Source organism: Salvia hispanica, chromosome 6, assembly GCF_023119035.1.
Source record: "Salvia hispanica cultivar TCC Black 2014 chromosome 6, UniMelb_Shisp_WGS_1.0, whole genome shotgun sequence".
Classification (NCBI taxonomy): domain Eukaryota; kingdom Viridiplantae; phylum Streptophyta; class Magnoliopsida; order Lamiales; family Lamiaceae; genus Salvia; species Salvia hispanica.
The window spans coordinates 36,109,808-36,133,668 of NC_062970.1; the positions used below are offsets into that span (position 1 = coordinate 36,109,808).

Sequence of the window (23,861 nt, forward strand, 5' to 3'; positions counted from 1 at the left end):
TCTTTTTTTTTTTATGCTTTGCATTCTCATTTTTTCCTCTCAGTTCATATAATTCAATATTGAATATATATATATATATATATATATATATAGTAGTATTAAAAATATTATGCTTCTTCATATTTTCGCTGTTTGCTTTTTTGAAAAATTATTTCAATATTTAATTTATTGAGAATTTTATATCGTATCCAATCCCACGAGGTTCGACTCCTGGATCCATGGGTGATCTCAACAACATCTTAGACAAGATAGTTGGTTTTGGAGTGTTCTTCATTAAACATTCTCTTCAATTGGTGTTAGCCCTAGCTACGGCTCTATTGTAGAGATCTTTATGTCCTACTATGTGTTTTCATTTCATGCATCGTTAATTTCCATTATTTGTTTTATGGCAATGTGCATTTTTGATGTTCTAGATGTTATGGGTTTTATCATTTATCATTTTTATATAATTCACAGGGGTTGACCGTGCAGGAGGAGAGTAAAAAATTTGAAGGCAAACTTATTCATTGAGGAGAGTGATACTACGTTTTAGACCTCTTGCTGAGACAAGAATATTGGACTACATTACTACTACAACCCAGCTGACACCTAGTTGAACTAGTTGATCGAGGGAGATATCAGTGTCTAGTGGGAAAGTTGGTGTGTCTTTCTCGTACCAGACTAAATATTGTATGTGCCAAACCTAGTAACCTACACAAGAATCAGATGAGTAGTGAATTAAAAGACTCTTGTGTAATAGAAAGTGAGGGAATATATTTCTATGATAGAATATGATGCAAGTACTATTTAATAACCAAGCATTGTAACAGAAGATTGAAACTAAGAAAAGAAAATGAAAACTAATTTTTGTGCCTATTCTCCCATCAATATCTAGAAACTCAAAATATTTGTTGCAGTATAAACTGTCAATATGTGGAGTATATGTCAAAGAAAAGATCGATGGACAATACACACGGCCATCAAGATATTTTTTCCCTACTTAATTAGATAGGAATATATCTAGACCATTGATATTTGATGGTTTAAAATTGTCATAAAAAATCATTACATAAATAAATATTATTGTTGTAGCTAGTGTGAAGTATTGATACGAAACATATTATTGTGTGCATAATATTGATGTATTATATATATGCATATAATTCCATTAAAATATATAGATAAAATAACAAGAATTACTGTAAATAAATAGTTTGAGCCTCAAATATAGTACAGAGTAGGAGTCTTTTCTGGTTACGAAATTAGGCTGCTTCTCTTACCTCTCCTGTCTGACTGTCTCTAGATCTGCATATATCATGCATGAAATAAATAACTGTCAATATTGGATATGATATCTCATATCTATGGGGTCATACCTTTTCTTACTACTCCATTTTTCATGTATCTCTATTAAAGCATACTATATAGCTAAATTATATATACACAGAACCTATTTGTGTTTGCATTCATCATTTAATCTCATATTTAATTTAATCAATCCTAATTACGAAGTAAGATATCTGATCTAATTTTTTATAACTTGAAATCCTATATTTAAATGAGCTTGTTTATAAGCAAATCACCCTCAGTTTATTTACTAAACTTGACAAAGTAAATCTACTATCTTTATTGGCATAAACCATCATTTCCCCCTAATTAAATACAGATATCTTTATAGATTCACATATATGTGTGTATATACTGAGACAGAGCGCCGAAGCACTGACAACTGTTGAACTCCAGCTAAAGGTTTTTCTGTGTGTAATTGTCAGAGCGCAGCTAATTATTTAATGTAATCATGGATTAAAATAAGCAAGGATTTTATGGGTTTGCGCTAACATGCGCACAATTTGCACACCCGTCTCTCATGCTTCAAACAAATCAAACCAAACATAACGGTCCCCATTCGTAGGTATCTATGCCTCTATTATCCACGACATCGTTTTGCTAATCACTTTTCACAATCCCGCTAAAATATACTCCTACTACTATTTCATTCGTATGCCATCAAATGATAATAATGCATTCCCCCCTTAATGTTATTAAAAACTTACATATATACAAAAATAAAACTCATATTCAAACAAGTATTTTCAGTCCACTTTCTCTTTATATTTTTTTAATTCATACTGAGTCAAACTGAGACATTTATCTAAGAAAAAAGTAATTAGATAACATTTTATGTCATAATAAAGTTTTCATAAATAGATAGAGACTAATTTTGATGAATGAACCACAATTTTCATTCGCCCAAAGTCCTACTTAGTTGCCTGGTAAGATTCAATTTTGTGAAGTTAGTAATTTTAGTAAATTTGTGTGCTTTTTCCCTCAAGAGTATAATGCTCTTTATTTTAAAAATCGTAGTAATATATTTGAGAAAAAAATTAGATGTTGTCCTAACGTTTAAATGTAGTCTTAAAAATGTGTCGGTATTTAAAAGGCAAAAATAATTTCTTAAACGCAATTGGAAGAGGATGAATCCCGACACATTATTTTCAAAAGTAGTACAGTATAAAATTTGATTCGAGAACAAATGTTTAGCCGTTACAATATTGGGACGGTTTTGTGAATATGTCCGACAAGACCTAATATATTTCCAATTTATATTTAGAAGTGATGATTAAAGTATAATTTTGTCCTACAACCTTAATTTCTCAAGCTATTTAACTGTGGGTAGTATTTGCATAATTGTATCTACTAAAAAATTAGAATAATTTTATCATTTTCATAGTTTCTTAAAACAGTGGAATCTATCAATTCTAATTGAGTTTTCAGTTTACATGGGTGGTGATAAACTGATAATAATATACTCCATGATCAAGATTTTTTTAGAAAATTTAATGAAAAAAGAAAACAAGATAGAGAAACTAAACAATAAAATAAGTAATAATAATATATTTTAAAACATTACTAGTAGTATAATAAGTTATAAAATTATTTTACAATCAATATAATAATTAAATTTTGTCACTAAAAATAAAACTAAATTTATACTTTCTCTTTTTAATATTTTAGACTTGCTCTTCAATATAAAACAGCATAAACTAGTGGGACGAAGTTTGAAATAAATCAAATAAGTAAGTTGAAAATATGCAGAATGAAGCAACCAAATAATGATTTTGTTAACATCCGGCCTCTTAAATGATTCATGGTTTAAGAAAACGTCAAATCCGAACTAGAATTCAGAAAGGGACATAGCACAAGCAATCAATCAATGCAGCAGACGAAATGATCAAGCCCAAATTAGCAACAAAATTCGAGACTGTTTAATTAATTAAATTACCAGCTGTTTTGAGAGTGACCGAAATCAGGGTTTGTCTTTGCTTTTCTGCCCACCATCGCTTCTCTGATCCCCATCGCCGTAGTAGAGCTGCAATCGCGACTCCAATCCGGGATAAAAATGGCGCTGGCCGTACAATTTCGCAGGAAATTGTGAAGAATTGGACTGAAGGGTCCCCCTTTGATCGGAGGGGAATGAGAAATGTGGCTGTAGCTCCGCCGCCGCTGAGAAACCGTTGGTGAAGTAATCCATCGGAAAGAAGTTGGAATTCTCATCGGATGCATCCTTGCCTCCGCTCAATAGCTCGGTGAAGGAAGCAACATAAGAAGATTTCTCCTTGTCATTTTCCTCAACCACCTTCTCAGATCTGGCAATCGAGCCCTTGCTGGTCTCGGAGCTGCTGCTACCACCGATAGAGGATTTTCCCGCGGAATCCGGGAGCGGAAAGGGGGAATTGATCGGCGGCAGCTCTGCAATCGAGGCAGCCGCAGCCGCGAGCAGCCACTCCACCGCCTTGCTCGGCTGATCGTAGCCTAATCGGTCCTGCAAATCATAGAATTCGATGGCGGTGTTAACTGATAATCGAACGCGGCGGTCCCTCAGGCCTCGCGATGTGAGGACCTTGCTGTGGCGGTCCTTGCCGCCGGTGGCTCGAGAAACCCTAACTATCCGCGACGACGGCCAGCCGTATAGTCCGCCAATTGGATCGGCCGCGCCGCTCCGCTGATTCTCCCGTTGCTCATCGTTCATTTTGTTCGGCATTGCTAATTTTGGGGAATTTGCACGGGATCTGATCCACCTCCATTTACAGTTTGAGTCTCATACCGGTTTTGTGAGAGGTGAATTTGGAGAATTAGGGTTTTTGAGCTGAAAAAGGAGCTAGCTAGGTAGCTAGAAGAGTAGGGACTAGGGAGGGATTAAATGTACTGAGTTAAAAAGATTGAAGAAAAGAGAGAGAAAGGGTGGGGTGAATTTAGAAGAGAGAAAAAGCTTTTTCTGCACTTGTTTTTAGTAACAAAAATCCAACACATCCTTTGTCTTTCTTCCCTCTTTAACCCTGCAACAAGAAACCCAAATACGTACACCACATCATCTCTATTATATCACATATGTGTGTTTGTTTGTGTGTATATATATATATAGTATGTGTGTGTGCGCGTATGTTATTTATATGGGTAATTGCAATTTAAATTATTAATTTTGTGTTGTTATGGACAAAAATGATGACATTTTATTCTGAAAATAAATTAAAACGACACATTTATTCAAAATGTGGTGGTTTAATGTCACATCAGTTTTAATTTTGGCTATTATAAAGCAACTTTAAAGAATTATTAAGTTATAATTTTATATCTAATTTTACAAGTTAGGAAAATAGCCAGAAATCAATAAAAATCTATGTTTTTTTATTTCTATATATTAGGTGTGACAGCCTAATTAAGAAGAAAATGTAGTTGAGTTCGAATTCATAATTTTTGTTTAATATAATTAATTAAATTACATAATTATATGTCCGCTAGAATTAATACTTAATATTCCGAGAATCGCAAAATATATATCGCGGGCTTAGCTAGTTTTGGTATTATGGCACACTAATAATTTCTAAATTAGAGCAATCAGAAAGTTTAATTTCGAACATTGAAAATGAATATAGATTAACTTTTCTACATCACAAAAAGTCTCGTATTTTAGCTCATTTTCTATTTTTAGAAACATTTTCCTCACATATTACACTAGCTACTTCTAAATAACTACGTCTACTAATACTATTTTAATTCTTTTCATAATTCTCTTCCATATATACTTTGTCAACTAAATCCAAAAAATTTAAAATAACCTTACCATCTGCTAACCCTATTTTAATTCTTTTTCTCATTCTCTTTCATATATACTTTGTCAACTGAACCTAAAAAACTTAAAAGTAACCTTACCTTATTAGAAATCTTACTATTATATTTAGAATGATCTTTCTATCAAAAGTACATAAAATAAAGGGGACACAATTTGAAGATTAGAAAAAGTATCAAATTAAAGGTAGCAAAAAGAAAAGGATATGAATGTTGCATTTACTTTTATTCCTAGTCATCTTTAGAGGTTATTCAACTCTATCTTGGTGCGTTTGGCGTGTCCTATAATCATTATGCGCTCCTTAGTATTTCCTCCGGTTCACGTGAATAGAGTCATTTTATTTCTGCCACTTATTTTGCAAAAATAAATAAATAATTAAAATAGAATAAGAGTAAAGTAAAAAAAAAAGAAAAATATAGGTAAGAGTCTTGTCAACATTATTCTTTCTCTTACTAAACTCTTTATTCACTTTAACTATTTATTATCATTTTTTCAATACAATATGCAAAAAATAAAATGAATCTACTACCGTGGAAGGAAAAGGGTATATAAGTACTTTTCAACTAATTAATTGGTAACACACTTTCTTCTTACTTAATATAAGTTGAGATTCGAGTCACTAAATATAAGATGGTAAATGAAAAAATATTATTGATCCTAATTTTTAAATATAATATGAGACAAGTATCGACTTTTTTTATTTTAAAGGAATTAATGGGCCTTTTTATTAATATATAATTTTTCTCAATGAATATAGTAACATATGGAGTTTGTGATTCTGTGAAGTTAGAAACATTTGGAAATAACACAATATTTTTTTGGTAATGTAATTCTTGCACGGTTTTTGAAATGGTATTATATATAACAACACAACTTTTTATACAGTATAAAATTTTCAATTATTAAATAATATGATCTTATTAATGAAACAATTTCATTTTAGGTGTCAAGTGAGATGTAAGTACGTAATAAAAGTGTGATAGATTTCACTGAGATGTATTTATGATTGCTATATGAAAGTCATATTTGTATGATAGTATTAAAATATCTATTTTATGTAATAAAATATATGATTGCTATATGAATGTCATATTTGTATGATAGTATTAAAAATTATCTATTTTATGCAATTAAATATAATTCATTGTTTGGTAGTATGATATATTAAAATCAAATACATCTAATAATGTACTCCCTCCATTCCATAGTAATAGGGGCGTTTTTCCATTTCCGTCCGTTCCATAGTAATAGAGTCATTTCCCTTTTTAGTAAAAGTCAACACATTTTTCCACACCTACTTTACTCTCTCTTACTTTTTTCTATCTTCATCTCTCTACCTTTTTCATTTTTCACTTTATTCTCTCTTTAGTTAACTCACCTATCCCAATTTTTCTTAATCTCCGTGCCGAAAAGTTTTGCCTCCATTACTATGGAACGGAGGGAGTATTAGGCTAAGCTAAAATGTCGTTGTCTTACTACTACGATTATTTGAAAGTTGACATACAATTTCTTCGAAGCTTGTAACTCTTCATTTCATCTCAACTTAACAATTAGTACTTTTAATACTGTAGTACTTTTCTTTTGGCATTCACTATTCATACGTGGGAGGTGCACAAATATATTTTGAGAGAGATATTGAAAGGTGAGCAATTAAGATTGTTGCAATAATACAAATTTAAAAATCCGTTTAACTGTTAGGAACGCATATTTAAGGGTATAAATTAAAATCATTTTCTCCATCGCAGGGAATATATGGTTAGATTAGAATTAGATCATTAGATATAGAAGAGAAACGATTGCAAGCTCAATTAGGACTTTAAGATGACTTATGATCAAAATATAAACCTCAAGAAAATATTGCAAGATCAATTAACAAATTGGGCAAATTGGAGACGATTAAGAGGACTGTAGTCTGCATGGATTATGTTAAATTGTTATATTAAGTTTAGTTTTTCTTCTAAAATATGTGTCTCGGACATATATAGTATCATGCATCTTTAAACATGTTAACTTGCGTTTTATTTTTATTTACACTCCATATCCAGTCATAAAACAAATTAGCATATTAGTAATTACATAATTACTTATATAGGTTACTTAACTAAAATGGAAGAATAATAGCGTAATTCATAAAGCATCAAGTAAATTAATAGAGGTTGGTCACATTGACCTTTTGGGCCAAAATCACTACGTATACCGTACTTTTAAATATCCTAGTATATGCTACATATACTAATTAATGTATGTTAATCTATCCACGAAACAAATAAAATAGATGTCGAGATGAAACGCTAGTCGTTGTTAAGAAAAACATGTCGTGGAGATGCAAAAGCCATTTTCAGCTGCCAGCTTGAAAGTAGAAAAAGATCCAATAAATTAAAGTGCAACATATATACAACTCATCTGATTAAAATAAAATACAAGTAGTATTGCGCTTTTGATTTTAGTAATAGCGATATCATTTTAAGCAAGGTTAATTAAAGGACAATATAATATTGCTCCCAAATTAAATTAAAGCAATATAAAGTTTAAAGAGTAAAGTGAACCAACTCAAAGTGTCAAGTTGAGAAGTTTGATTATAACCCATTTAGTCTCCTTAAAGCCCACATTAACTTTTGCCTTTTTCTTTTAGAAAAAAGTGGTTTTGTTACGATAAGTATCCTAGCTGATAAACAAATGGGTATAACTAATAATTACAAAAGGCACTTTAGAGTAAGATGGCTTTAGAATAATATTCCACATAGTAATGACGGCCTTGCTCTCTTTCTTAATTTCGTCCTCTCAAGAAACAGATGAAATTACAAAGCTTGGGGAGACAATCAATTTGATCGAAGTTAATGTAGAGAAGTCGCAGAGTATATTGTTTGCCACAAAAATTGTTATGATACACAGAGAAAAATAATACTAGTATGTTGCAATTTTTATGTGAGTGTTGTTCTCATTTAATATGTGTCTGCATTTTTTCGTTTTATAGTTTAGATTGATTCTATTACTTCAAAAGTCATTATTGAAGTCATTAATTTTAGAAGTTACGTAAAAATCCAAGCTTCCATTTTCATTATAACATAAAAAATAATGAAAGAATGATACGATCATGAAAGCCGTGCGTTAAAATTTACAACAGTAACCGGTTTCAATCAGTTCTCGGCCTATTGAGATGATGTCCAAACACTCTGAAAAGGATACCAATGTCTTCGTCTTTAAAAGAACTTCGTGTGAGTATCTTACACACCTCAATCGGAGTCCGATGGAGAGAGTTATGACCGTTCTACTAAAGCAGCGCAGAAGAAATGGGGAGTCCAAAGATAACGCGTGACCGGGCAAAATGAGACATGGAAAACGATTGGGCGGGCGTTTTGCACGTTTTTTACACATCTGGGCAGAAAGTTTGCTCGGGCGGGCGTTTTGCCACTTTCTAAAATGCCTGGGCGGGCGTCGGCACTATCTTGGCCGATTTTATCCATTTTTTAGGCTCTCTCTTGAGTTTTCAACCTCACCTATACATACTCATTTTGTGAGACTTTAAAGGTAGTTGATGATGAAATAAGATCTTGAGAGTTTTTATCCAATTCCTAATTTTAGGTTGCTTGATCATCAATTGATCCAATCAAGTATGATTAAGTATAGGTATGCATCAAGGGTTTGTGAACTCCTTTGAGTAGTGGAGCCATTAGTTGAATCTAGTATGTTGAAGATTGCTTACATTTGTTTTCTCCATCAATGGATTTAGCTAATATCAAATTCACATTTCTTCGTCTCTTGTGTCTCATCAAATCCTTTTATATCTAGTTTTTGAAGGCTAGATTCACCTTATAATCTTTTTAGTGCCTTGTGTTTTTTTGTGTTCAATTGCAAGATCAAACATCATCAAAGAGTATAAATCTTGAATTAATGGATCATAATCTATATGGATCCTTATCAAAGGACAAACTAAAGCTTTGATTTTTATGTTATTTTTAAGATATTACGGTTGTTTTTCGGGGGGGTAAACTTGACCTGATTTGATTCGGTGCATGATTTGGATAGGTTTTTGTCTACATTTATATGAATTGGTTGTTTGATCATTCCATTGAATTTTCATAGTAATGTGGAGTCGAACTGTGAGTTTTACAAAGTCGTGGTCCTTTGGATCCGCACATGCTTGCAAGTCCGAATGTCCAGACCGAGAGCTTGTATCGGAGTTACCGTGTCAAGACTCAAGACAGGACACAATTAGTTGTATCAATCTTAGATCGCGTTTGTTAGTTCCCAAAATCAACTTCAACATTTGTCGAGGTTCTTGTAAATCAATCATTGTCACTAAACCTATCGTGTTGCATAGTACTTCTATTTGGAAATTGAAATAAAAAATACTACTATATATTACAATTAAATTGGATAGAGACCAATTCTGTCCTCAGCTTGCATGCGGAGGTTGTGGAGGAACTTGCTGCATTTGAACTTGGTTAATAATCGTAAGTCAATTTCTTAAGTTTATAAATTCGTCAAAAGCCACTACACGCCTCTTGAATTGTAAAAGTCGCATTTACCAACAGCCTAGCAGGACGATATTCACTACGCCTTTCTCATTATTTATTTTTTTCATATGACCATTTGATCAATACCCAAATTGGGAGCTGCTTATCTTTCTTTTATCCTCTTTTACTTTTCCGGTAATTTTTTAACGAACCATTGGCAACGATTTTCCCCCAATTTTATTTTATTATTTCATCGCCTTTTTTGTGCGACTGATCGACCGATCTCTCTCTCTCTCGTTGGCAGGCGTTTGCAATTAAGTAACAAATTCAGCTCTGATGCTGTTGCGGATTCGTGAAACTGTGTTGTAGTAGTTGCTCTGAAATTTGATCGAAAGGGAAATGGAGGAAGGGAGGTCCACGGCACCTGGAATCGAAGCTGATCCAGTGTCATTGAGCCAACGCCGCTCCAATTGTATGTGTATGTGTGTGTGACTTTTTTTGGTTGATGTATGTTTTTGGTGTTATCATTTTATTTCATGAAATATCATTGTTAATCTGATTGTATATTGGCACTGATTTTATCTATACATACATATATATGTGCTGCGTACATGATTTTATGATTGAATTTTGTAAAATGCGAATTATGAATCCAAATTAAGCTTGAGGAGTCTGTTCTCTAAGCCAGGAGTAGTTAGTAATGTTTAAATTGATTATTATCATTTTGCAGTCATATACCAGTTTACTCAACAAAGTCTACCAGCTTGTAAACCTGTCCTATCACCTGTGTGGGTAAGCAAATGATGGAAAATCGCAAATGCTCATTGGCGTAGTTATGAATCTGTGTAATGAAACTCTAGTGTTATTGTTATGTATGAATTAAATTTTGCCCTTGACAGGTGGTTTCGGTATTTTTCGTGGTCGGGGTGTTATTTATCCCAGTTGGGATTGGCTGTCTTCATGCTTCAAGAAGTGTAAATCTTCTTCTTCGTCTCTTATGTTTTAGTGTGAGATTGTAGTTTAATGTATATTAGCTGACAGCTGTCAATGAATGTTGATTTGATTGCAGGTTGTTGAAATTGTCTATAGATATGATGTTGAATGCATTCCAGCGCCATTCAGAGGCAACAAACTGGCATACATTGCAAATGATTTCATTTCCAAAAATTGCACCAAACACCTGCAGGTAGTATACTCTGATGCCATCAGCTGTGTATAAGTCATTAATAAGTGGAAAGAGAACTTGGAAGCTCTGATTTGTTTAATATGATAAATGTATCTTACTGCATTGACTTTATATAATGTCTGTATTTCCAATGAGAGCTAGAGCCTGATGGGATAAAAAAAACTTGATGATAAAAATTGCTTATCTGATAAAAGAGTTCCTGATGCAAAAATCTTGATTTTATTTATTGGTGAACAAGGAACAGAATTGGAATATAGTGTTTGTTTCATGTTATTGTTCTGCTGTTAAGGAGGGTAGATTAATACTCTGATTGGCTGGTATCTAAAATGAGGGCGACGGCAGAGCCATGGGGCTCTGGTATTGGTATATAAAACAAAAGGCCTGTGCATTGTTTGCCTGTTCTTTTCAAGTTTTAGTCTGCGCCTGTTTCTTGTTTTGTCCTGAAAAAGTACGCCAGTTTAATGGATATGTAAATGTCACCGGATAAATGTTATGACTTTCGATTGAGTGGGCACATATAGCATTGGGGACTTCTGAAATTCCACAGGAACAAGTGATACTGATGCATTGCTGACCAGATTCTTATTAAATATCTTTCCTTACTTGTATTTCCAATTACCGAGTGCTGGTGGAATTTGTTGTTTGTATTGATTTATCTTTTCTGGTATACTATATGCAACTTGTTTTTGCAATTTGATTGCTTAACTTCAAGTCTAGCAAAGATTACATAATTAACATGTTCCAGAAACCTGGTATATAGGTTCCCAGGAGTATGAAAGCTCCAATATACATCTACTACCAGCTTGATAGCTACTACCAGAACCATAGACGGTAAATTATTCATTTTCTCATATCCAGATATGGAACACCAAGTCTGCATTTTCTGCATATATATAATATGAGTTTGATCAATGTAGAACTTATTTTTTAAATGCAGAATGCTGAACCAAAACACTGGAGTTCATTATTAGTTTGTGTTTAGTTCATTAACATTTTCTGTGCAATATGTTTGACACCTGCGAGATGAATGAACTATAAAATGGATTTCTTTTAAAATGAACTAAAAACAAACTAATATTGGAATCTGTGTTACCTAACAATGACCTCAGTGTTATGGTTCTGTTCTGCATTCAGAACTGGTTTTGCCTTTAATGCCGCCCTATATATATTTAGTCTATTTTATTGGTTTTATCAAGGTATTATAAGAGCCGAAGTGAGCGGCAGCTCTTGCATGGATTAGAGTACCCTGATATAGGTTCGTGTGCACCAGAGGATGTTATCAATGGTCTCCCAGTTGTCCCATGTGGCCTGGTTGCTTGGAGTATGTTCAATGACACGTTCTCTTTCTTCCGGGGAGTAGACGAATTAAATGTCAACAGGAAGAACATTGCATGGAAGAGTGACCGTGATTATAAATTTGGAAAGCATGTTTTTCCCTTCAATTTTCAGAATGGAAGTCTAATCGGTGGTGCAAGACTTGACCCCAATATTTCTGTAAGTGATTGCATCGGTTCGAAAACTTTTTAACTCTTAAACGTGAGACATAACTTTCAAATCCATCACGCCCATTTTTTATTTATAGACTTAGGTCTCATCTATTTAACTTAGTGTTAATTGATTTGAAAAACATCCCTTGCATGTTTCATATCCTCACCCCCTTCTCTTTCTCTCTAACTCAAGCATGCACAGTCACAACCTGGACATCCAATTGTTTCCTAATCAAGATTTCACTATTTTATCTGGAATGATGATGATTTGGTCACTGTTATCTGAATATCTTGGGTAGTTGTGTTTGCATGTCTATGCTTATAAGAAGCCAAGTATTTTACCATGGAGAAAGTCTGATCCCATTTTTTTCCAGCCGTGTACTGTTAGATATGAATTTTCAGCTCTCATGAAGTATGAGTTTCGTATCTTTTTTATTTTTAGGTGTATATTTATTAACCACTGCATTTTTGGTCTTCTGATGTGTAAAATTCTGAGCTGTTTGTATTTTTTATTCTTGTTCTCTTACCATTGGTCTTCTATATGGATTCTATCAACTTTCATGAAGTATGAGTTTCGCATCTTTTTTATTTTTAGGTGTATATTTATTAACCACTGCATTTTTGGTCTTCTGATATGTAAAATTCTGAGCTGTTTGTATTTTTTATTCTTTTTCTCTTACCATTGGTCTTCTATATGGATTCTATCAACTTGCACCAAGTAGCTAAGTGATCAAGAGGATCTTATTGTATGGATGCGCACTTCTGCTCTCCCATCTTTCCGGAAGTTGTATGGAAGAATTGAAGAGGATTTAGATGCTGATGATACAATCTCCGTCAAACTTCTGAACAACTACAATACCTACAGTTTCAGTGGCAGCAAGAAGATTGTTCTCTCAACATCAAGTTGGTTAGGAGGCCATAATAATTTCCTGGGGATAGCCTACCTTTCTGTTGGCTCGTCTTTTATATTTGTCGCCTTTCTCTTCCTAATGCTTCATATACAAAATCCAAGGTAAAATTTGTAAAAGCACGAACACTCATGCTTATGATTTTTCCTATTTTAATGCTGCTTGCTCGTTGATTCTTCTCTCTTGGCTGAAGCATTCTTTTCATGTGATTGTTTTAGGATGAAGAGCCCATTTTTTCTCTTGAGGACCAATCATATGGTTGTTTCATCTTTGTAAACTAACTTCACAGTACCAACATAGTCATTAGAAGCGTACTCCTTGTTTTATGTTCTAATAGAAACTGAGTGATGTCCATTGGGTTGTATAGAGTTTTGTGTAATTTACATTTATAAAAAACACACAAAAAATGCTAAAAACAGCCAATCTAAAATATCTTTCCTTAGTAAGAATAATGTTATGTGTGACTTCAACTTTTCTGAATTGCGTTATATTCGTACTTCATTTTGATCTTCATTCTTCTTATTTTTGTTTCCCAGATCATATGTTGATACGAGTAATATATCATGGAATCGGAAGCACATATACGATTAAAGGTAGAGTAACATCTCGATCTCTCATTGTGATATAGAAAAGAATTGTTCGGTTTTTATTTGAGACAGAGTTGGATGCTTGTTGATGATTATTAGAAATTTGAACTGAGTTTTGAGAACATATTTAACTGATGAACCATATACCTACATAGTAGAATATTTTTAACCTAGGACAGCAGAAATATGCCTGAAAAAGAACTCATCCTTGAAAGCCTAAAATGTTACTATTTGCTATTCTTATTCGAATTGCATGTCCAATGACAAAAGAAAATTTTCGACTTCTATTTTCTCTTTCGTCCTATCTTTCATATAAATCATTGCCTTCTCCCTGCATCATCTATCATTTGTTTTATCTGCCTCCATTCATTCATTTACATTCTCGAGATCCCTTCATTGTCCTCTTCTGCTGCTGCGCTCGTGTCTCTCTTGCCCGTGAGGGAGCTTCTGCGCCCGTGAAGTGATGGGAACTCTTTGAGAAGGGCTAAGAGAAATGGGATTTGGAATTATGCTTGACGAAACATTTCCTGCATATTAGTATCAAACAAAGAGGCTCTGTGCTTTTAATATCAAATGATGAGTAATTACATACTTATGTTCTACAACAGGTATTGATTGATGCAAGGAATGCCAGGAAGGGCGTCGCTGACCACACCTTATTTCTGGAAGCATCCATCTTCTCCAGTCCTTCCTTGGCTATCGTCTCGAACTCAGCCCATTCAACACCTTCTGAGGGAAGATTGTTGGCGCGTGCAACCTCAACCCAGTTCTCATACCTCACTTGCTTTTTCATTTTTGTTGTGCAGCACCAAGAAATTCTAGAGAGAGAGGGATTCTTGTAGGGGGGCTGAAGATGATTTCTTGTATCTATGTAGGATTTAGAGAGGAGAGAAAATAGTTGGTGTGAACAAGAAGTTGAAACTATTTTGCATATGAGAGGTCATTTAGGTGAAGCCATTGGTGGATCCTGAATTGTAGAAATATAATGCCAAGTGTTTGGTTTCCTTGTTTATTGTTGAATCAATACCTTTTGACATGTTCAATTTTCTATGTTATTTCTAATTGATTTCCGGAAACTCGGGCATTAATTTCTTGTTTATTTGACTAATGAAAATTACTGAATAAATTCAGAAATTATTTGGATTTTAGACAACCAATTAATTATTCAGAATAGGATTATGGGCAAACACATGAATATGATCTAGAAATATATAAGTGGATAAAAGAATTTGTATTACTGAGATTTCTTTGTTGTAATAGTAATAGTAATTGACAAAATAAAGAAAAATATATTTTCACTAAGGACCGAACCATAGACCTCTTAGTTAAAAAATACTACTACCAACTTAACCATTGGGATTATATGACATATGTTGAAAATAACTACTAGTAGTACTATATTTCTATATTGTGAGGGGACGATCATGCATTTTTCGACTCAGACTCTAGGGAGCATATAGGCTCTCAAAACTACCAAATATGATTCAGCCGATTATTTTGAGTTTAACAGGAATGTCCTGTAATAGATCTCTTTATGGATTATAATGGAACACATAATATTCAATCTAAATCATTCATATCTTAATCAAATAGATTAAATTAGTAGTAGGAGTATTATACTATGCACTAAGTGGACGTTTACATTCGATTCTGCGTAGTACTTTGTAGGAATTTAATTTTTTGTGTTGATTTGTCTTGTTTAACTCTTGATTACACAAAAACATACACGTAACACGATATACTGACATAATTAGCGACATAGTTGAATATGTAGAACATTATAATGTAGTGCCAAAACAAATAAAACACACAAACCGAATGTAAATAAACAGTTGATGATGCTATACAAGGCATTTCCCAAATAAACATATAAATGATTTAAGGCTGTTGCTCGGTCACTAAAGCCTCAGAAGAAAATAAGATGCGAACTTGAAAGTCCTTCTTATCATAGACCTCTTGATCATCCTTAATCTCTGCTGCCGAATCCACAACAGCACGACCGCAGTCCACCAGTTCGATCAGTCTGAGGGTACCAATGAATCCAATATCCGAAGGAATCTCTTTCAAATCATAGCAATGCCTGAGGTGAAGTTGCTTGAGCACAGCAAAGTTCGCGTGATTAGCGTCCCAGGTCTTGAAATTGAGGTACTCGATCATCAAGTACTTCAGCTTCTCAAACACATGGCCATCTAGCAGGCACCATTCATCGCCATTGAAAGCAAGCTCTCACAGTTTCAAGACTTCAAGATGTTCCAGCTTCGCCACAACTCCCAGTGCCTCCCAAGGAAGTCCACAGCCGCTTAAACTCAGCTTCCTCAGTTTTGGAGGCAGGTCGAATTCAGATTCGAATTCAATTTTTTTGCTAGGACTGGGATTCAAGACAGTGAACTTGAACACCTCGAGCTGCTTGAGCTCATCCGGGTAAAGGCTTACCACGCCCGCCTTTTCAACCCACATACTCAACTTTTTCAAATTAGGCATCCTTTTCAGAACCCCTCTGGTGCAAGAAGCAGCATTGATATTTGTAAGAGATTGGAGGTTTTCAAAGAGAGGAGTCTCTGGGATTTTGGGAAGATCGGTTTCTGTCATTACAAGATGCCTTAACTGCTGCATCCCCCAGAATTCATCAGGCAGAAACGATTTCCCCACATATATGATTCTAGGCTGTCTGCGAACAATCAAGATTTGAAGATTTTGAAGGTTGGACAATGTTGATGCAAGCTTCCCATTATATGTCAAAGACAAATACCTCAAATGAATCAAATGAGCCAATTCCCGCGGGAACCGGATGAAGTAAACTGTATAAGCATCCAACACCCTGAGCAGATCATAACTCAGAAACAAGGGCATCGGATGATGATGATGCGATCCAGCATAGATCAGAGTTCTTGCATCTGAAATCAATTTTGCACTGTGATAAACATCCTTCAAGCAAATGAGTATGTTTTTATGAACAGACACACGCCTCTGACTCTTGGCAACTTCCTCTAATATTTGCGCGTTTCCATACCTCCTTACAGAGTGAAAGAACTTCTCCGTCCCTGACTCCTTCACAGCTAGATCGTGCAGACTGTCGTGCAATCCACAAGTCTTAATCCTCCCACTTGAACTAATCTTGCGAACCGTGATCAGATTCCTCTGAGTAAGATCCATCAAGTAATCCTCCGCGACCTTCTCCAGCCTCCCCTGGCGCTCGGTTACCACCAGAAATCCCTCTCCAATCCATAGCTTTGACAGTTTAGAGAGAGGGATGTCACTATCTTCAGGAAAAGCTCCCAAATAAAGGAAACATCCCTTGAGTTGACAAGGCAAGTGATTGTAGCTCAAAAGCAGAATCTCCAAGTAGGCCTCTTCGCCTTTGGCAGCTGCAGCGTTGGTGTCCTCCTCGATGGTCTGCCAGTACTCCTCCGTCTGCCGCTCTTGAGAGAGGAGACCTCCGATGACGGTTAGAGAGAGAGGGAGGCCTTGACAATTGTTGGCAATCCCCCTACCGATCTTCTCCAAGTGAGGAGGGGATGGATTCCCTTCAAACGCCCTGTCACAGAGCAAAATCCAGCTGTTTTCTTCATCTAGAGTCTGCATCTTATGGAAAAAACTAGAGGATTTCGCAGCTTCAGCTATGGACTCGACTCTCGTAGTGAGAACAATTCGACTTCCGTTTTTGTTATCCGGAAACGAATTCTTCAGAATATCCCAAGTAGCAATATCCCACATATCATCAATCACAACTAGATATTTGTAATCGTACAAGGTCTGATGAACATCAACCCTGAGCTTACAATAATCGCTGCCTTCATACACTCTTGCTCCGGCTTTCTCACCCCTTTTATCCATCGAATTCAACAATCTAGCTAAAATATCACCGACGTGGTAATCCTGGGATACAGTGACCCAAGCGCGAATTTTGAAGCTTTTCATAATGTTACGATCGTCGTAAAGGCTTCGAGCGAGAGTAGTCTTACCGATGCCGGCCATCCCGCTGATTGGGAGGATTTGGAGCGTGTGTTCATGGCTGGCGAGCTTTTCGGTGAGGAGCTGCTTGTCTCTCTCCTGCCCTACGATGCGGAATGTGCGGGTGACGAGGTAGGATCGGGGCGGCGGAGGGATTTCGTCGTCGGTGGCGGCGCCGATGAGTTTGCGGATTGAATCGGCGAGCGATTGCGCCTGATTTGCGATGGGGTGGATTGATTGTGTTATTGGTGCGAAGGAGAAGGTGGGGGATTTGACGGAGAGGAAGGAATCGAGGGCGTCTTGCGCGTGGTAGATTACGTCTCGGATTAGGGTTTGGAGGGTGGTTGCAGTATGGCGGTGCTGTTTGGGGGCGGGGAAGATCGTTTCGATGGATTTTTGCAAGGTGGAGATGGCATTGTACAAGGATTGGAGTTGATCGTGGAGAGGGAATTGGTCGGAGTTGATCAGGAGCTGCTTCAGATGCTTCTCTAAGGAAACTAGGGCGGAATAAGCTGCCATCTCTCAACCAATTAACGTACAGAGAGAGAGAGAGAGGGAATCGGAATTCTGTTCGCTCGTCTTCGTCTCTGTTTCAAGATTCAAGTTTGAAGCAGAGTGTGTTTTGGCGCGCTGCGTCAACGGGTCACCGTGACCCGTGATGGATCGACCCGAACTCATTTGGTAAGATTCAATAATTGATGTTTTTTTTATTCAAAAATGAACCAGTCCAGATATGGAATGCTTTGTGTATCACTTTCTATTTTCTTTTCCTTTTCAATATTACTAGAGCACATTCATTGAATTTGTCTCCAAAATAGCATCAACTTGACAAAAACTTACTACTAGTAGCACTATTTTACACAAATTAGGTCGCAACTCAAGGTTAAGTTACTTATAAATTGGTGTGCTGGTAAACTAAAAGGTTAAATTGTAAATTCAAGTTTTTTTTTAAAAAACATAAAGTCATTTTCTGATAACTCAAAACCTTTGATAGCTTACATTATGAATTGAGTTATTTTTTTTATCTTAAAGTCTTAACAGTGACTTCTTAAATTTGAGGGTCGAAGCAATTTTAACTCAATTAATAACTTTAACACTAATAAACTAGTTCAATCATACCAAACGAAAAAATAAAAAAACTCATAACGTTTGTATATTTGTATGGCTAAAGATGTCAATTAGTACATATTTTAATGGAAATTCTATGTTTAAAATCTGACCACGGGTATCAAAAATTAATCTCAACTATTTAAACTCAAGTAAAACATGCACAAAAATCAATTAATAAATCACAAAACTCTTCTTGAAATGATACTATTCATCCAACGCATCGTGTTTTTTCTGCATATTCTCATCCTCAATTTTACATAATAAAGTAAAAATGAAGTATTGTAAAGAAAGCTAGTACTCCTCCGTATGAGTATAATTGAAAGTAAAAAAATAACTTTAACTTATCAATTTAAAATTGCCACGAAGATTGAGTTCATAAATTTGGGCGGATTCCGTTGGAATAATGTTGATAACCGCTAATAAATCCCTATTAAATTATAGGGATATTTTAAGATTTTTTAAAATAAAGTGATAAGTACTAGTATTCCCTCATTTCCAACTAAGTTGAGTCGTATTCCTTTTTGGGATGTCCCAATAAAATTAAGTCATTTTCATTTTTTAATAAAAAAACAAAACATCTAATCACTCTTACTTTATTCCACCATCTACTTTATTATCTCTTTATCTTTCCTACGTTATTCCTTCTCTTACTTTTCAACACAATTTCTTAATCTTCATGCCCAAATTTTTTGACTCAACTTAACTGGGATGGAGGGAGTATAACTTTCACAAATTGATAAGGGTATATTGAGAAAATGGAAATGCAGATGAAGAAATTGACCGGAGAAGGTGGCGTTGGCCCGTCTTTTTCCGGCTACCTTTCAAAATTGTTCTCTTTATAAGTATATCGCTATTAGAAGATGTTAATATCACATTTTTGCTCATAAATTTCATTACCTTCCTTACACGGCTGAGCTTTAAACTGTACAAATTAGGCCGGTCCGAACACAACCAACCATATTTTTCATGTCAGTCAAATATTATTAATATTATAAATGTATATAAATTAAGAGAGAATGAGAGATTTTGATATGTCACAAATAATATAAATACTGATATAAATGTTTCTGTGATTTTAAATAATTGAATTTTGAGCCGGCTAACTAATTCAAATTTCCAAAACAATGTCTTTTATGCTAAAATAATAAATAAGTGGTCCCGACATTTTGTCACGCGATGTGTCCAATCAAACATAATTGCAAAAAATCACTTCTGTCTTTTCTACTCTCTCTCCTAAAATCACTTCTGTCTTTTCTACTCTCTCTCCTAATTTTAACTGATTTAATAAACCACGTGGCAATATAGTGTTCAGATCACTAATTTTTACTCTTTTTACAGTACAAGAGCTAGTTGTACCCATTTTCAATGGATCTGTGTTTATTGAAAGATAAACTAACGAAGCTTTTGTAATATGTGGAAAAGACATAAATTGATAGATAAATAACTAAAAATATGCATGGGCAAGAAACTCCCACTTGTCGCATGCAGCCTACGTGAAGTTTCCCTTATGCTAGGCCAAAGGGAAATGTCTTCTCAAGCAGATATTAATTAACATAACCAAAATAACTTCAATTACCATCCCAACCTAATTTTCTTCAGCAGCATAGACTGTCCCGAGACAAAAAAATATCTCTAGTGTAACATTTAAAAAAAAAATCCAATTTTATTACTCGTACTTATGGAAGGTAGTGCGCAGTCATCTATACATATATAAAAGGGGAGTTTTGGCCATCTTTTTAAATATTTGTAAAATTTGGGCAAGATTTTAAATATATATTAGTTATGAACCTTTTTAATATTTGTAGATAATTGTGTAATTTGTGTATAAGGAACTGTCATTGGATTAAATATTTGAGCCCATTAATTATTTTTAATAGTAATATAACTTATGTGAAATATATTCATCGAGTTGGCAGTTATATAGTTAGTGGTAGATGATTGGGCATGATACTCAAAATATATACTAGCATTTATAATTCATATACGCTTTAATAATCAATAAAACGTGGAAATCATAATTAGGTTAATTATGACTAATTCAAATGGAGGTGTTTTTATTTGATAAATATAAATTTGTAGACCATTATTATCATGGTATACTAAAACCGATCATGGGAAATTAGTGGCAGTTATAATCTAATATCGGTGTGGGGAAATAATAACCAAAAGGCTCCATGAACTCATTTTGGTTATAGGAGAAAAGGAATAGAGCAAAAATAATTAGGTAGAAACGGTCGATGTGGCTTAACTGATTAATTAGAAAGTGAATGAAATTGGCGTTTTATAAACGTGGCTGCCTTTACCAATGAATCCGACCATTATAAATTAATACTGATGGCTAATGGTTATACAAGACTCTTTAGGGACTATAAATATGAGATTAAATTCTGACTCTAAGAAATTAGTGGTACAGACAGCTATCTGTCGTGAATAGAGCAGCAAAATTGCTTGAGATTCAACTCCGTCACTACCATCTGCTCGACAATGATCTCCACGAGTGAGGGGTAGTTTTAATTGTTCACAACCTTGACATTTTATAGTACATTATAAAGTTGGAGATTAATTATTTCATATGGATGGCATTTTAGTAATGAACGATACATATATTGTTAAGGTATGGTTGCTCCCTTTATAGTATAAATCCAAAAATATCATATTTAATATATGTGCTTTCATTATTTTTATCCAAAAATAATAATTTTCATACGCAATTTTATTTACGATTTTTCATTTTCTTGTTGATGGTGTATCACTTTTGAACTTGCATATGCTTAATTATGCGTGTAATGTGATTACATATTTTGTATTGAATATCCAAAATATTTTAATCAATATTTATGTGTTAATTTTAATATATATTTTGTCATGATATTTAGGTTGAACTATAAATATATGACATGGGATACCATAATCCAGGTGGAGGCACACCCGAACCAAGAAATGGTTTTGCTTGAAGTTCAGAAGCTATTTGTGAAGCTGGTATGAATGAATTTGCAAAACAGATCTTTGTCCACTTTTATAAGGTTTCACATAAAAAGTTTGTCATCCATTTACTTACACGGCCAATCATCCGACAGTTCGCAAAGACTCCTCCAAATTGATGTGTTTCGACGAGATAAATCCACGAGATGGCCTTCGAGAAGTACTAGGCCAGCCGTCCGTTCGTCGCCATATTGTTATCAAGTTTCGTCTTTAGAGAAAAGGGGAAGATAAGAAATATATACCTTTGAACAAACACGAAGAACTCTTTGCGCAGAGAAGAAAGAATAACACTGCGCATTATTTTAGGGCATAATAAATATGTATATTTTCTTTTACAATCAACCACATATGTTTTATGATTAAAGGCCATCGTATAATATCTTTTACTAACTAATTTTCTATGATAAATAAGCCAGCGTACATTAGTTTCAATTGCTTAGTTTATTTCATTTTAATTGATTACTTTAATTATTTATTTGTTTAAAGTTATTGGATTTATCGAATTGTTAACTCATTTAATGATTTATTAACTTAATGTATTTGATTCATTTAAGTTTTTATATTCTTCACAATTTTATTAAAATATTTTCCCCCCAAAATAGAGTAAGTGATCAACAAAGTAAAATTGAACTGGGACGAAGGGAGAATTTTATTGATGATGGCTTATTTGTTGGTCATGGTGAGTATATTTTAAAGTTAAGGGTTTATGTTTAGGTTTCAAGGTTTGGGTTTTTAATGTATAGGGTTACTATATTGCAATGAAATGAAGCTCGACTAGGAAATGTCTCACCAGTGCAATCTTAGATTATAGCTTTTGATAACAATATCTTCAATCTCATTAGGAGAAGTGGTAATTATACATTCTTTATTTTTTTGTTTTGTTTTGTGTGATGTAAATTTGCTTTATTTTTAGTCTCACGGTCAGAGTCATTTTCCCATTTTACAAAAATAATGTACAATATTATTTTCCACGTATTTATATTTTAACTTAATCATAACTTCCTTCGTTTGTTTTTACTAAGCGGGTCATATTAAAACTTAAACTAACAATTGTTACTATTTGCCATTTTTTGTAAGAAGAAGTAGAGTACCACGTATTATATTTTAACTTAATCCTAACTTCATTTGTTTGTTTTTACTAAGCAGGTCATATTAAAACTTAAACTAACAATTATTACTATTTGTTTTTTTAGAAGAAGTAGAGTACATACTCCTATTTCAAATTATAAATTATAAATTATTATGTGCTCCAAAACACGAATATCTGAACTTCGTCCCCAAAATATCCAAGATTTATTGTTTAAGATAATTGATCTAATCAAGCATATAAAAAAAAATAGGTGAAGAGCCACTCTTTGGTACTAATATTTTAGTACTACTACTTTTGCAATTACATTATTATTATTTGTGTATTAACATTGACTCGTATTGTATTTTTGTAGATATAATTGATGTGATTATTGACCCTGACAAGTTCATTACACAATTTAATTCTCAATCGTGAAGGATTGAATATTTTAGTTTGTAATAAAGATAGTTATGGTACTTGTGATTTTTTTATTAATGTTGTTTACAAATAAGTTTTGTAAAATGTATAAAATATGAAATATTAAATTGTACTTGTGTTAACTTTTGTTAAATGTTTGATTTTATTTATGTTTTGTCTGTGTAATTAACTATTTTTTTTATATTATCACATTAATTGTTTATATTTTCATAATGTGTTTGTTTGCTATATAAATGTAAATGTGTTTCAATTAAATTTGTTCACAACTTAAAAAATTACAACGAGAGAAATAAAATGAGTCGTGCGATGCACGGGCAGTCATTATAATAAAGCTAGACAAATAAAATCTTGGACGGAGATAATCATAAAAATAAAATCTATGGTGGTTCCCATTCCATATCCATCAACACACTCACACACCTCCATGTGTCCCTCTTCCCAAACCAAATGGTCCTCCCCTCATCAATACGATCAAATCTATTAAAATTGATTGGATAACCAACATTGAATTCCACATAAAATAAACTAAAATGTGAACATTATTTTTGTTATTTTAATAAATTTATTAATCATCCCTCC

The 23,861-nt window shown here is 33.9% G+C and overlaps 3 protein-coding genes across 6 annotated transcripts; 1 reads left to right on the plus strand and 2 right to left on the minus strand.

Moving 5' to 3' along the window:
- Nucleotides 1-498: 498 nt before the first annotated feature.
- Nucleotides 499-4,279, minus strand: LOC125197497 (transcription factor TCP24-like). Of its 2 annotated transcripts, none has more exons than XM_048096251.1 (2): nucleotides 3,263-4,279; nucleotides 499-690 (listed from the first exon to the last, which is right to left on the minus strand). In XM_048096251.1, exon 1 carries the CDS (start codon nucleotides 4,019-4,021, stop codon nucleotides 3,287-3,289), a length of 735 nt encoding a protein of 244 aa, XP_047952208.1. In that variant the 5' UTR covers nucleotides 4,022-4,279; the 3' UTR covers nucleotides 499-690; nucleotides 3,263-3,286. The 2 variants fall into 2 exon arrangements, with proteins under 2 accessions (XP_047952208.1, XP_047952207.1); XM_048096250.1 differs by lacking the exon at nucleotides 499-690 and adding an exon at nucleotides 1,085-1,284 and having other exon boundaries at nucleotides 3,263-4,276.
- A 5,377-nt stretch (nucleotides 4,280-9,656) lies between these two features.
- Nucleotides 9,657-14,744, plus strand: LOC125195990 (putative ALA-interacting subunit 2). 3 transcript variants are annotated; one of them, XM_048094316.1, is made up of 10 exons: nucleotides 9,657-9,759; nucleotides 9,869-10,042; nucleotides 10,295-10,356; nucleotides 10,464-10,538; nucleotides 10,634-10,750; nucleotides 11,511-11,581; nucleotides 11,947-12,244; nucleotides 12,960-13,249; nucleotides 13,682-13,738; nucleotides 14,341-14,744. In XM_048094316.1, exons 2-9 carry the CDS (start codon nucleotides 9,964-9,966, stop codon nucleotides 13,734-13,736), a joined length of 1,047 nt encoding a protein of 348 aa, XP_047950273.1. In that variant the 5' UTR covers nucleotides 9,657-9,759; nucleotides 9,869-9,963; the 3' UTR covers nucleotides 13,737-13,738; nucleotides 14,341-14,744. The 3 variants fall into 3 exon arrangements, with proteins under 3 accessions (XP_047950273.1, XP_047950274.1, XP_047950276.1); XM_048094317.1 differs by lacking the exon at nucleotides 9,657-9,759 and adding an exon at nucleotides 13,364-13,403 and having other exon boundaries at nucleotides 9,810-10,042; XM_048094319.1 differs by lacking the exon at nucleotides 9,657-9,759 and having other exon boundaries at nucleotides 9,813-10,036.
- A 1,214-nt stretch (nucleotides 14,745-15,958) lies between these two features.
- Nucleotides 15,959-18,202, minus strand: LOC125195226 (putative late blight resistance protein homolog R1A-10). The gene has a single exon (XM_048093407.1). It carries the CDS (start codon nucleotides 18,200-18,202, stop codon nucleotides 15,959-15,961), a length of 2,244 nt encoding a protein of 747 aa, XP_047949364.1.
- Between the last annotated feature and the right edge of the window lie 5,659 nt (nucleotides 18,203-23,861).